We start from the raw sequence: 15,337 nt of genomic DNA on the forward strand, positions 1-15,337 counted from the left end.
AAAGAAGCCTTTGGGTACACTCTCAAATAGAAGATGTACCTTGAAAATTATCTGTGTTTCCAAAAAAAATAGTAGAATTAGGGTTAACAATGGATCTGTTACAAGAGGAAAATCTCTCAAGACAAAAGTTTGAACCTAAATTGCATAAAAGAGGAGATATTTTGGAAACATAAATCAAGGATTCAATAATTAAAAGGAGACAGGACTCAAAATTCATTCATGGAAGTCGTCAGAATATGCAATCATTTAACCATATTTCCAAAATAACTACAAGGGATTGACATACGATTGAAGATCATGAATCTTTATGCAAAGTTGTTGAGATATATTTTAAAAATGTTATCTTATGAGAATATACTTGTAATGTTCCTAATAAGAATTTAACAGTGAATAATAGAAAGACATGCTCATGAACAATACCCAAAAATGGAAAACATACATAAATAGCATATACACATATATTGGCACCAAAGCTGGGTCTTTATATTAAAATTTGAGCTAAATAAGTACAATATAGTGAGGGAAAGAGGAACCTGGGCTTGCTACAGCAAGCAAGCAAAGCCCCATGTTGAGAAAACATTGCCCAAGTGCTCAAATATCAACCCAACTAAGCTTTGCGCAGACCCAGTAAATTCATGCTCTTGTTGCTGGAAGAAAATGGTGATATCTGCCACTCTGGTGCTCATAACCTCTTGAAATTGTAGTTGGTGCCTCTCCACAATGTGCTCAACCAAACCCAGGAAGGAATCTTCCCCAAACCAACCACCCGGAAAACCCACAAAATGATGCAATTACCAGTTGAATAATAAAATGTATTGTTGAACAAAAAGGAGATTTCCGGCCTGAATACTACTCGAAAAATTTTGCAAATTTAACCCCATACTCCTCTCAACAAACCCACAAAAAACAAGGAAGGGATTTGGCTAATTCTGACCTTCCAAAATTGCCCTATTTTGGCACTACGCCCTCCTGAACAAAGACTGCGTCCCCCAGTGATGAAATATGTTGAAATCCTCCTTATTCCTCCTCAATCTACTAAGGAAGTGTTTTAGGAAATTTCCCCTGTAGTAGGAGAGGCGTTCTACCACAAATTTCGGCACTCAAGAGCTGAGCCCGACACCACACAAATTTGTCCAGCCCCCCCCTGCGCAGACCCTAAAAAGAGAAATATGTCCTGCCCAAAAGCAACAATCTCTAGTCTCCAAATTCTCCACAAGGCTTAGTCTTCCCCTGGAGCAGCTACACTAAATTTCTCCCATCAAAAACACCCCCAGGACCCCGCTAAAAAGAGTGATATGATTTCCCTACAACGTCCTCCCTAATGTACAAATTAGCTTAAGGAAACTTGCTGAAATGGACTTCAAACTCCACAAATCTCCTCACCCAAGTAGCAATAGATTACCTCCCTAGGGTGGCACTTGTGGTCCACCGAAGAAGAGGGTAAGATTTCCCCTTGGAAACCTTTGGTGCTAAACAACACTTGTGACTCAGCTGAACAGCTTGAGCAACAATGTGTAAATGTCAAATTATCAAAAAGGTGCTCCATGTTGCCTTCAACCCTCTATTTATAATTGTTGCCTCACCTTTCCTTGTGGGTCCCTTAGCCAAATATTTCGACCTCCTTCCCACACAATCGATTTTTCCTCCAAGGGATCCATATTCCTTGAGGGGTGGCCCCCATATTCCATTAAGGTTGAAATCTTCAATTTCTCCTAAGTCTTATGTACCAAAAATGTCTCCAATGCCCAAATTACAAAATTGTGCTATGCTTAGCACTTCCCCAATAAACTTTGTTAATCCTATTAAATGAAAAATCAAAATTGGGGATATTACAGTCCTCCCCACCAAAAATTGTTTGTCCTCAAGCAATGCCTGAACAAGCATCCTCTCTAGCTGTTGATCCTCATTGTCACTGCAAAATATGCCAGGGTTCAAGATGCGCCATTGAATCATACTTGACCTCTGCACTGTCCTGACATGAAGGAATCCCTCAATACCAGGATCCCAAGCCATCCTATCCAACATGAAGCTCCCCTTGCTCCACTCACTATCCTGCCAGGCATAAGTACTAGAAGCCCTTTGCATACCATCAGTGAGTAGGGAATCATGATAATGTGGCACTATGTCCAACTCCTCATGAAGCTGCCCTACCAAGTAGTCCATCCCATACACTCCAAGAGTAAACTCTTGAAGATACCACCCAATCCCTGCAAAGATAAAGTCTCACTCACATGAGCTTCTCCTAATATTATCCTGCTGACCAACCTACCATGCTAATGAAGTCCCCCACTCCATCAATGACTCGTTAAATCCCAATGGAAGATCTGCATGATCTCCCCTTGTAGTAGTCATCTCATCCCTAAATATAGTTGAGTTGTGAAGTGTTGTGATGCTTGGGCCCCCCGCTAGTCTCAGAAGGGTGCCACCATGCTGACATTGCGCGACTCTGACTATGACATACTTCCCATCATGCGCAGATTGTATCCTCCTCTCCTGGGATCTGATGGCGAAAAATTTGTGAAGGCTAAGCTCATCCTGCCCAGGCATCTCCATGATGCCAATGGCTGCCCCTGTACTGCCAATTGCGGCCCTGAGCAACAACGGGATAAGTTTGCCTCGCCATGCGGTGGAGGTCTCAGTGATCCCCCATGTGTCAAAGCCAAGGTGAACTAGATCACCCTCTGCCATGACCCTACTCATCACAAAGTGGAATGATCCACTCACTTATAAAGAAGGGATTGATTATACATAAACATTTGCTCTAGTAGCCAAGATGGACAGAATCAGGATGGTTCTTGCATTGGTTGCATAACATAAGTGGGTAATTTTTCATATGGATGTTAAATCAACATTCTTGAATGGTTATGTGGATGAAGAAATTTATGTAGAGCAACTTGAGTTTTAAATATTCCAGGAAAATAAGCTTGGGTATACAGGTTAAAGAAAGTTTTGTATGGGCTAAAGCAAACTCCAAGGGCATGGTATTCAAGAATTGATAAGCATTTCCATGATTGTGGTTTAGTAAAAATCTCATCTGAACCTAATATTTATATACTTCAGTTAGGACAAAGACATTATTATAGTTGCACTTTATGTTGATGATCTCATCTATACAGGGAACAATTTTGAATTGTTTCAAAGGTTTAAGTCACATATGGTTGTAGAATTTGAAATGACAGATCTTGATGAGTTGCATTATTTCTTGGTTATAGAAGTATGGCAATAGGAAGATGGCATTTTTATGTCGCATGCCATGTATACTTGGAATATTAGAAGTTCAACATGTTGAGTTGCAAACCAGCTACAACTCCTTTGGAAGTTAAGATGAAGTTATATGGACATGATGACTCCAATCCAATTGATTTTGTTGTATATCATCAATTGGTTGGAATTCTAATCTACTTGACTTCAACTCAACCAGTTATATCATTTGCAGTTAATATGGTATCCAAGTTTATGTCAGAACCCAAGGAATTGCATTGGAAGGCAACAAAGAGAATTTTGAGATATTTGAGTGGTATAGTTGGTTATAGCTTAATGTACAAATCAACAAAGGATTTCACGCCAATTGGTTATACAGATTCAGATTTGGTAGGTTGCATGGATGACAAAAAATCAACTTCAGGATATTCATTTAGCATGGGTTCAACAACAATTGCTTGGAGTATTTAGAAACAACCTACATTTGCTCTCTCCACTGCTGAAGCAGAATATAAAGCAACAACAACAACAACAACAACTTGTGAAGCAATCTTGGAAGATCTACATGGGTAGTAAGAGCAACATACTTGGTTGATTTGTGATAATCAAAGTGCTATTAAATTTTCCAAGAATCCAGTTTCCACAAGAAGACAAGCGTATCGATATCCAATATCATTTTGTTTGTGATTTAGTTCAGCAAGGTGTGATCGAGATCATGCATTGCAGAAGAAAGGATCAGGTTGCACATATTTTCACCAAAGCACTACCAAAGGAAAAATTTTGCAAGTTGAAAGATGATCTTGGAATTTCTCCAAAAGATCATTATGGGTGAGAAATGTTAAGATAATGACATTTAGAAGTATTCTAGAATAATTATTATTATGCATTTGTTATGTATTTGTTATTAATATTATGTCTCGAAGGCATTATTTAGGTGGAGAATTATTTATTGAGATATTTGTGGATAGATTATAGAACATTGTTGAGAGATTGTAGGAAATGATTGAATTGAGCATTTGTTCATGGACATGTATAAATATTGGTTTTTCTTAATGGAAATGTTGAGCTTGTCTTGTTATTGCTAAATTCATGTCTATTCTGTAATTTGTTGGTGTGATATTCTTAATTTTTCACTAGAAAACATAAACTTTGTAACAAATTTGTCAATTCATATCTATAAAAGAGACAATAATCTCTTTGAAAGGAACACATTCTCAATATATTATTGAAGAATAAAAGGATCTTCTTTTAAACCTTAATATAAGTCGTAGTGGCCCATGTCCCTTTATTTAGAAAAAATCCCTACATAAGTAGGACGTGAATCACCATTAGAAGGATGCTTCAAGCCTAATTTTGATGGAGTAGTGAGAGGGAATTTAAGGGAAGCATGGGTAGCGGGAGTGATATGAAACCTTGAAATTACATGCTAAAAATTCTCTTTAGATAGATAAAAAAAGGAACTAATAATAAAGAATAAAGTTAGCCCTATTGAAAGGAATAAATTTAATAAGAATGTATGGGATCATGTGATCATGGATTGAAATTGATTCCCAAATCCTTATTAATATGCTTCAAGGCAAAGAAACCTATAAATCATGGGAAGTGGAGTACATAGTTAAAACATGTAATGAGATAGTCTTTACTTTTTGAAGAAGTTAGGATTAATCATGTTTGTTGAGTGGAAAATTCAATATTAAATTAGCTAACCAATTTCTTTATAGACATCAAATAACATGGTTCACTATGCAATTCCAATCTAAACATATTAGATTTGAGGGATTGTCCCTCCACATAGTCCTCATCACATGTTATTTCATAATGAATGATAAACAGTTTCATATTAACTCAATAGATTTTGATGGTTTCAAAAAAGTCCTATGAATAGGCCTTCAAGATGGCCAAGACAACATATCATATGCATAAAATTCAATTGGATGTGTAATGGAATCCTGACAAATGAATATTATAACTATCACCATCTCTATGAAAGAATATAGGGTTTTGAAAGAAATATTGTTATGGATATTATGACTTATTTAAAAACGAGGACGACAAACTATGTTGATCACCAAAAATATCATCAACATAAATGCCCATTAGGAAAACGATTTTTCCTTTCGTGGTAAAGTAGTCCAAATCATCTCTCAATTAATTTGCCCAATTCAATTTTTAATTACACTTCCTTTTTAGATTGAGGTTGTATGTGATGTCATGAATGGTATTGATTTTCCCATCATCTTTAAGAGCCATCCAAGGCACATAAATTACATTTCCCACAATCTCTTTTACTTGGAATTGTTATGTTTTCAATAAATAAGGCTAGGAAGAAAATCTTATTTTTCTTCTCCTCTAAGCCAATGTGAAAACTAGTGAAGGAAATGAACACTTGAGAGGATATATTCAAAACATGGGAGAGGAACAAGAGGGAGGTGTTAATTCCTTGTATCTTGTGGTTATCGATGACATGTCAAACTTGGAATGGATACTTGATGAGGGGTAGTTAAACACTAACATAATCAAATGTGTTATGAAGGATATTCAACTATGAGAATTTATATATTCATTGAAGTTCTAAAGGCCAAAATTAGCAAGGAGAGGAATTCCTCCAAGATTTAAAAGGATATCATTAGGTTGATTGCTATGCTCACTAGCTCATCCATTGACAACAACAAAAGCATAAAAATGAAGGAGGAAGAAGGATTCTCCAACAAGGTCATTGAGGAAGCTACACATGAAGGAACATAGGGGAGAAAAGTCCTAAGATTGTAGGGAAAATACTAGAAGAGTCTCACGAGAATGAGGCTTAATCTAAGTAGGACTTTTCTTGTCACTAATATTTTTCTATGATCTTGTGTGGGAAGTTTGTTTGTCTCTATTTTGTTATGTCATGAACAATAATTTTGTCCTTGTTAAAGTGTGCCTCATTTTTGTTGGAAATAATACTGAGAGGGGGGGGGGTGAATCAGTATTATCAGATCAATAAAACTTTTCAATTTCATGCTCAGAAACATATACGCTACTTCAGTTAAGTGAACCCGCGTGTACACGCTACTGTGTCTAAAGAAACTAGCGTATATCCAGAAATCTTATGATTCAGTTAGCTTAGTCTTCAGTAATTACATCAGATCATTATTAAGCATATTAACAGTAAACAGGTGCAGAATAACAGAACAGAACATCACACAAGAGCCACACACATGAACACAAAGATATAAGGTGGAAACCCAATGTGGGTGAAAACCACCTGCTGCAAGTCATCTCAATCTTTTTCTTAATAAGAAAATCCTTTTACAATATTTGTACTGGTGCAGTCTTATACCAGTACGGGAGCTAGAACCCCCTTTGCTCTTGTACTAGCCGATCCATTTACTAGTACGCAGGCTGCTACCTGCTACAATGCTCCAAAGATCTCCTTTAGCTTTTGTACTAACTTAGATACTAGTACGTAGGTGCTTGCCTACAATCTTCTCACCTCCAGGTACCACGTTTCATCAATTTTCAGACTGGATACACTGAAGCACAACACATAATCTGAAAGGCCACTTTTCATCCAATTTTCATACTGGACCCATAACTATCATTGAAGCTCAAAACAATCATCAAACCCTGAATCACTGAAACCCTGTTACTGTCACCAGAACACAGAGCAGACACAGAACTCTGTAATAACCATCTGACCCATCTGCAACTTCAAATATCAAGCTTTACAATGTATACGCTACTTCGATGAATCAAACCCGCGTGTATACGCGCTTTTGCCAAAGACAACCTGCGTACAGATCTAAAAATAATTTCTCATAACTTGCAGCTGTACCAGACATCAGTCATACTCATAACACTTATAGAATAATACATGCGTCAGTATGTAGATCTAGAATAAGCATCATAAAGATAGTTAATTTCAAACCATTTGATCCCGATCTCTCCTTAGATCTAGTTCTCCATCAACCGGTGAGATCTCTCCTTAGCTTAGATCAAGCAATGCATCATCAACCCATAACCCTGCATACTGGATCTAATGCTTCATCAGATATTCAAGACATTTCAGATACTCTTGCCTAATGATTTCCGTCTCCTTATATAGCCTTAGGCCTTGCTCAATACCAAGAGCCAAAACCATAGTAACACAATACCATCAACTTCAAAACTAGGGATCGACACGCCCGTCGAGACACAATGGTCCGAAACCATAGGCACAACTTCCAAGGACTAACCGCCATGGACCAAAGGTACTTTTCCACATACACGCGCTTTTGCTGAAGCCAACCTGCGTGTACACGCGACTTGGGCTTAACGAACCTACGTGTATGAACTTTCTCTTCTTCTTATAGTCTGATCATCAATTCCTTGCTGCTGACCTTCTGTACTATGATTTGTCATCAGTGAGGTTTGCCATCAAGGACAACACTTATCTCATAATGCCAACAATCTCCCCCTTTGGACTTGATGGCAAAGCTAACTTGTCACACTTAGAACTATCATCTGATTCCTTTGAGCTGTCCTCCATCAGTCACATCTGATATCTCTTCTGAAGATTCATCCAGTTATACATAAGTGAGATATTCTTCTATGAGAGGGTTGCCATGATATCTCTTCTGAAGATTCACCCAGTTATACATAAGTGAGATATTCTTCTATGAGAGGGTTGCCATCAAGTACAACACATGCATCATAATGCCAACAATCTCCCCCTTTGGACTTGATGGCAACAACACCAAATCACTCTCCCCCTTTGACATCAAGGGCAAAGGGTGGACCAAGATATTCTCTTCCTTTGCTGAATCATTCTACTGTCCATACTCCCCCTGAGTACCTGCTGAAATCTCTGAATAGTCTCCCCCTTTGTATATGCCAAGGTGTACCAATCTGTCCATGCTCCCCCTGAGTACATGCTGAATCTCTGTACCGCTGAAGTGTGTTGTACATGCTCTTCCTGATTGTAGGCAAGATCTGCAAAAGATGTTCTTCAAGAAGAACATGACTCTATACATCATAAAAGACCTTCCTATCACCAAAGACTCATACATACATCCATCTCTCAACTAAGTGAGGATATACAAAAATTGACTCATCCACCCAACCAAGTGGGGATACATCAAAAGTTTACATATGGCAACCAAATCATCCCAGGCATAGTGGGGAAACCAAAATAGGCCGTTACATGACCTTGACACCATGAAAGAGATACCACAAAAGAGATATATGACATAGAGACGAAATAACTAGACCAAGACTTATGAAAGTCACCAGCAGCATCTGATAATCACCATTCAGATCAGCAACCAAGAGATCCTTCTGTTCTCCTTTCGCCTTTGTTCCTCCTGAAATCAACATCAAATGTGAACTAGAACCAAAAGCTTTAAGATAATGCCAACAATGCATCATTGGAAGATTGTCTGCTCCCTCTGAACCTGTGCCAGATGATCTCTGTCAGATCCATATCAGACTTTCTGCAACCAACATCTGTCCCTGCTGATTTCCTTCAAAAACTCCATATACGCGTCTGCATCCACATAAACAAGCGTATATACGCAGATATCCCTTACGCAACACGCGTACACCATATACGCGACTATCCCCTTGTAAAACGGCGTATGCACGCGGATATCCTTTAAACAACACGCGTACACAAATTTCCATATCAGCAACCTGTAAATGTCCTGTAGAGAATAGGTCATCAACCTATAACAAGGTATGTCTGCATCAATTCATCCCTTTGAACAGAATTCAGAGTCATTCACATTGTATCATGTGTGAAACCACCATAGCCATTTCATCAAGCTCTACATGATCCAAGTATCATTACTTGGGAACATCTGCATCAATTAACATATGTAAGGATCAACCTATCATCATATAGATAAGAACTCATCACCATGTCTTCAATAAAGCAACTTTGAGTAGTCATCCATGTATCAGCACTATGTATCTTGAGCTCAAATCTTTTGACAAAGCTTCTTGATATCATCATCAGCAACAATCCTTATCCACATGAGTGCCTGCATCATAACTGTATGATCTTTATGCATATGACAACAGCAGAATATGAGTGACTCATCATCAAGTGAGGAAGATGTGTATTCAAGCTTTGTACGTCTCCTTGTCCTTATGAAGATCACCATGTAAGCACCATATATGCATCATCAAAGAATCAACCATAAATCTGATCTGAACATCTTCTATGTAACTCCAAGAATCATATGAGAGTTTATCATAGACAACTCACAATAGCAAGATATATCATTTAGCCATATAAGAATCATCACCAAGGATTATTAACCATAATGCCAACATTGAATTGCTAAAGGCATATGCTCCCCCTCAACCTGTGCCATCTGTTAGATCTGATCATGCATATATCAGCAATAAGCATCAAAACATCATCATCCTCAAGTTAGGATCAAAACACTTCCAGACATCATACAAGTAACAAAACATTTCCACACATCCTCAGCAGACTGTAACCAATAGAGCAAATAATAGACTGAATCATATCAGATCCTTTTTCTGATCCTGTCCCCACTGCTTTTCCTCAGACTGACATATACGCGACTTTGCAGTGTTTAGCTCGCGTATATACGCGACTTCCCTTTAAGGAACTTGCGTATGAGATTCAGGACACTGAAGTTTTACACTTTCAGCTCCCTCTGAGTCTGATATGTCTGTGTTGTGCTGTGTCTCAGTACATTGTGCTGACTGTACTTCCTTCTTCCTCCATATCTTCAAGTGTGATGAGGTTTTCTCCTTTTGGTGTGATGTCCATCCTTTGTTCCTGCATTCCTTTGCTATATGTCCAAGTGTGTTACATGCATAACATCTTACATATTTCATATTCCTCCTGTAGCAATCAGCAGCTTTGTGACCAAACATATTGCAAGCAAAGCAATATCCATTAAAGTACCTTGAATGTGATGATCTTTCTACATGATGGTCTTGAACCCTTCTTCTTCCACATCTAGCTGCAACATGTCCAAGATTATGACATACATAACATTCAACATTATTCATAGGAGGAGTAAAAGATTTTCTTTGAGGAGTCTCTTTCCTTGATTGTTGATGGGGTTGACCTTTCATCTCCTTGTTGATCATTTTAAATTTCTCTTTAGAGTTCCTTGCCTCACCTTGTGAACTAGATTCACCTTCAACAGATTCATGAAAACCAAGTCCAGTTTTGATAGCAGGAGACCTTTGACTACTAAGAATATCATCCAAGACTTTAGAACTATCTTGAAATCGTAAAAGCTTATCCTTTTCTTCTATTTTACCTTTCAAGATATTTACCTCAACTTGAAGTTGTTCCTCCTTTTCTAGACATTGCTTCTTCATGTCTTCTCCATCTTTCCTTCCTTCTTCCAACTGATGCCTTAGTTTGAGAATCTCCTTTTCTTGTTCTTCATTCAGATCCTGCTGCATTTGACGAACTCGGAAGGCACATTCTAGTTGAGATTTTAAGCTGGTGACTTCGTTTTCTTGTTTTGCAATAGCTTCGAGTAGATCTGTATTCTGCTTCTTTGATTCTTCAAGATCTCCTTTTAGTGAGAGGATTGTAGCTTCAAGATTTTCATAGTAGCTGGATCTATTTTTGAGTTTCTTGATGGTTGTGTTTTTGTCATTGACTTCATTTCTTAGAGAAGTTGCTTCAACCTGCAACTTTTGATATTTCTCCTTGAATAACTCTCGTTGAGCCTTAGCAGTATCATCCTTTATGTTCAGAAGATCTTCTTGAGTTCTAATTTTGCTTCTTAGTCTTCTAAATTCTGCTTCTATCTCATTTCCTTCTTGTTCACCCATAAGAGCAAGTTCAGTAGTTTCACTATCACTTCCATTTGTCTCACAAGGAAATATGGCTGGAACATCAGAGGATAACACATTCATACCTGATAATGATTCTGAATCTGATTTTGAATCTGAAGAGCTTCTTATACCTAATCCCCAATCGACTCTCCCACTGTCATAGTCCTTCTGAGATGTCTTCTTCTTCTTATGAGCTTTCTTCTTAAGCTTCTTTCCCATTGTTCCACGGATCTCCTTCAAGTGATCAAGCTTCTACCAAAGGACCTGCTCTGATACCAATTGTTGGAAATAATACTGAGAGGGGGGGGTGAATCAGTATTATCAGATCAATAAAACTTTTCAATTTCATGCTCAGAAACATATACGCTACTTCAGTTAAGTGAACCCGCGTGTACACGCTACTGTGTCTAAAGAAACTAGCGTATATCCAGAAATCTTATGATTCAGTTAGCTTAGTCTTCAGTAAATACATCAGATCATTATTAAGCATATTAACAGTAAACAGGTGCAGAATAACAGAACAGAACATCACACAAGAGCCACACACATGAACACAAAGATATAAGGTGGAAACCCAATGTGGGTGAAAACCACCTGCTGCAAGTCATCTCAATCTTTTTCTTAATAAGAAAATCCTTTTACAATATTTGTACTGGTGCAGTCTTATACCAGTACGGGAGCTACAACCCCCTTTGCTCTTGTACTAGCCGATCCATTTACTAGTACGCAGGTTGCTACCTGCTACAATGCTCCAAAGATCTCCTTTAGCTTTTGTACTAGCTTAGATACTAGTACGTAGGTGCTTGCCTACAATCTTCTCACCTCCAGGTACCACGTTTCATCAATTTTCAGACTGGATACACTGAAGCACAACACATAATCTGAAAGGCCACTTTTCATCCAATTTTCATACTGGACCCATAACTATCATTGAAGCTCAAAGCAATCATCAAACCCTGAATCACTGAAACCCTGTTACTGTCACCAGAACACAGAGCAGACACAGAACTCTGTAATAACCATCTGACCCATCTGCAACTTCAAATATCAAGCTTTACAATGTATACGCTACTTCGATGAATCAAACCCGCGTGTATACGCGCTTTTGCCAAAGACAACCCGCGTACAGATCTAAAAATAATTTCTCATAACTTGCAGCTGTACCAGACATCAGTCATACTCATAACACTTATAGAATAATACATGCGTCAGTATGTAGATCTAGAATAAGCATCATAAAGATAGTTCATTTCAAACCATTTGATCCCGATCTCTCCTTAGATCTAGTTCTCCATCAACCGGTGAGATCTCTCCTTAGCTTAGATCAAGCAATGCATCATCAACCCATAACCCTGCATACTGGATCTAATGCTTCATCAGATATTCAAGACATTTCAGATACTCTTGCCTAATGATTTCCTTCTCCTTATATAGCCTTAGGCCTTGCTCAATACCAAGAGCCAAAACCATAGTAACACAATACCATCAACTTCAAAACTAGGGATCGACACGCCCGTCGAGACACAATGGTCCGAAACCATAGGCACAACTTCCAAGGACTAACCACCATGGACCAAAGGTACTTTTCCACATACACGCGCTTTTGCTGAAGCCAACCTGCGTGTACACGCGACTTGGGCTTAACGAACCTGCGCGTATGAACTTTCTCTTCTTCTTATAGTCTGATCATCAATTCCTTGCTGCTGACCTTCTGTACTATGATTTGTCATCAGTGAGGTTTGCCATCAAGGACAACACTTATCTCATAATGCCAACAATTTTGTTTAACAAATAGAAACATTCTTAACTATTGTAAATTTTGTTGTCTTCAAACACTTTCAGTAATATAAAGAACCATTTTTTTTTCAGCATGCGTGCGCGCACACACACACACACACAAAGTCATCATAAGTTGGTGTTATACATTTGGTAAATGGAAAAATAAGTTCAAATTTAGGATGTTGCTTGCAATGCTTAGAAATGCTAATATAGAAACTTGGCATGGTACATTAGGATATGGTAATACCATATATGATTTAGTGATTTTAATTATATTTCTTTATGGTCCAAAGTGGTCAATAAATATTAACATAAAGAAATATACATTGTGTATAAATTTCCTAGTTATTTTAAATTAGTAGATGATTTGTCAATATAAAATAACATCCCTCAAGTTGTAGTCAATATTCTTAATATCTTTGATTGATTCCTTACAAGATGTTAAATATTAACAATGAATAGTGTTACCTCCTTTCTCATGGTTTCCTTGTAGTTCAAATTTGGAGTGGAGGCTCTTCCAGCTTGTGATGATAAATCACTACATGTTCCTTGCTTGGAGATATGTCCTAATGATGTCAAGCGTAAAGGGTACCAAAATAGTCCAAATGTTCAACAATGCCCCAAAGTTTAATACCAAAAATGGTTGATTTAAAATTATAGTAAGCATAAAGATAATGTCCCACCATTTTGAATGAATATATTTTGTTTATCATTAATATATTACATATTGATGGGTACTTATTTATGTTGTTTTCATCTATATCTTTGAACTTCATATATTGACCATTTTGATATCACATAAAATATTAGCTAGTTTTGAGTATCATATGAATCCTTCTTTTGGTTAGAAATCATTCACCAACAATGATGATAATGTAAATGGCATGGTTAGTCTTCCATTTTCATCACCATCATAATTTATTGTTAATGCAAGACTTCTTGGGGAAGCTACCTTATTTAATGATTACATTAGGTGTGGAATACTATGTTTGTTTAGAGGAAATTGAATGCCATCATATTGAAAATAAGAGCAAACATTTTGGTTGTCATTGATTTAGTTATTCTTTAGTAATCATGTTGATTGTGTGAATGGTCTGGCCACGTTGTAAATGCAACCAAGTTATTTCCTTGATAATGCATGGCTTATGGAGCAAGCGACCTTATAATAACATGTGTGGACTGCATTGTTGGTGCACAATGATATGGAAGAGCTTCACATTGAAAAAATGCTAACATATTTTAAATTGGGTACTAAAATAGATGAACCATACAATAAATTTTCTATATGGGTCTGCGTTTAAGAGGAGTCATTCAAGAAAATAGAAAAATGAACAAATCCCTTTCATAAACTCATAACAAGGGTGGTTGAATCCTTGGAGTCCCAAATATACTCTAAGGTAGCATCTACTTGCAACACATGCATGTGCATCAACTAAAGCTAGAATCCATGCATGGGCTCAAAATTAGATGCCCCTCAAACAAAAAACAATGATCTAAGTAGGAGTTATTGGTGGCAAATCATCACATCATGATCTATAATAGTCACACCCAACCTCTATGCAAGTATAAATGTCATCCTTTATATTGGCCCTTTTGTTCTGCAATTGAAAACAAAGTCAATAAAATTGATATCATTCAACATGGAAATCCTAGTCATAAAATAAATATCAACAATTTGTGCAATTATAACCCATAATAATCGTACCACCATTTATTTTATATTAAGTTTCAATCACACCACAAAAACTTTAAAACACAATCATAATCATGAAACATGGTACTTAACTAAATGTTGGCAGAATGGTTGTGAGGGAATAGCCATAGACAATCCAAGAGGATTGCCACCCTGGGGTTGAGGTCATGGAGTCGTATGAGCAAGGCTTCTTCCAACTACCCTCTTTCATTGTAAACTACCATAGCCATGAAAATCCCATACACTTTGTAAGGAAGGAAAGAAGAAGAATCACAATGAAAAAATGAGAAAAAGAACCCCCCCACTTGGGAATAGCGCCCCTTCTATATTATTTCTCCCCCTTGCATGCAATGGCTTGTTGTCCACTCAAGAGAAGGTTATGCATATGTTTAAGGTATCAACTTAGAAAAAGGTCACTCATGAAGTGCACATCCCTTATGTCAATACTACCCCTTTATCATGCATTAATACACGATGCCTCTATTTGTTCCCCTTAGCCATTATGAGCCATTCACATAACTTTTATTGGAATCTTTTTTAAACCACAAGCTTCAAGCCATGTCGATCATACACTGAAAATAGGGTCTTAGCATTCGGTCCTCACTAGGAATTTTACATAACTTCTGTGCACATTGATTGTTTTACGTAGTGATATGAAATATTGCCCACATTTCCATTATTTTTTTAGCTACATAAGTTTTCTCCTTAGCACTACATGCACACATAGACACTTCAGTCAAAGTTAGTAATACATAGATTATCGTATCAAAACTACTGTGTCACATAAATTATGACCACACTTATGTCTCATGCATCATATAGACCACATTTGCACTATATGTGCCACATTGACCATGCATGTGCCATATG

The 15,337-nt window shown here is 37.4% G+C and overlaps 1 protein-coding gene across 1 annotated transcript in view; it reads left to right on the forward strand.

Annotated features, from left to right (window-relative positions):
- The window catches only part of LOC149249638 (beta-carotene isomerase D27), a 241,774-nt gene extending 228,238 nt beyond the window's left edge, over positions 1-13,536 (forward strand). The window contains exon 8 of the mRNA XM_089456290.1: positions 13,268-13,536. Within this exon, the coding sequence (XP_089312416.1) occupies positions 13,268-13,405 (138 nt within the window). The 3' untranslated portion in view covers positions 13,406-13,536. The remainder of the gene's footprint in view (positions 1-13,267) is intronic.
- Positions 13,537-15,337: the final 1,801 nt, after the last annotated feature.

The sequence above is a fragment of the Pinus tabuliformis genome, chromosome 7, assembly GCF_031772625.1.
Source record: "Pinus tabuliformis cultivar Carrire ecotype Pingquan chromosome 7, CPIR1, whole genome shotgun sequence".
In the NCBI taxonomy this organism is placed as follows: domain Eukaryota; kingdom Viridiplantae; phylum Streptophyta; class Pinopsida; order Pinales; family Pinaceae; genus Pinus; species Pinus tabuliformis.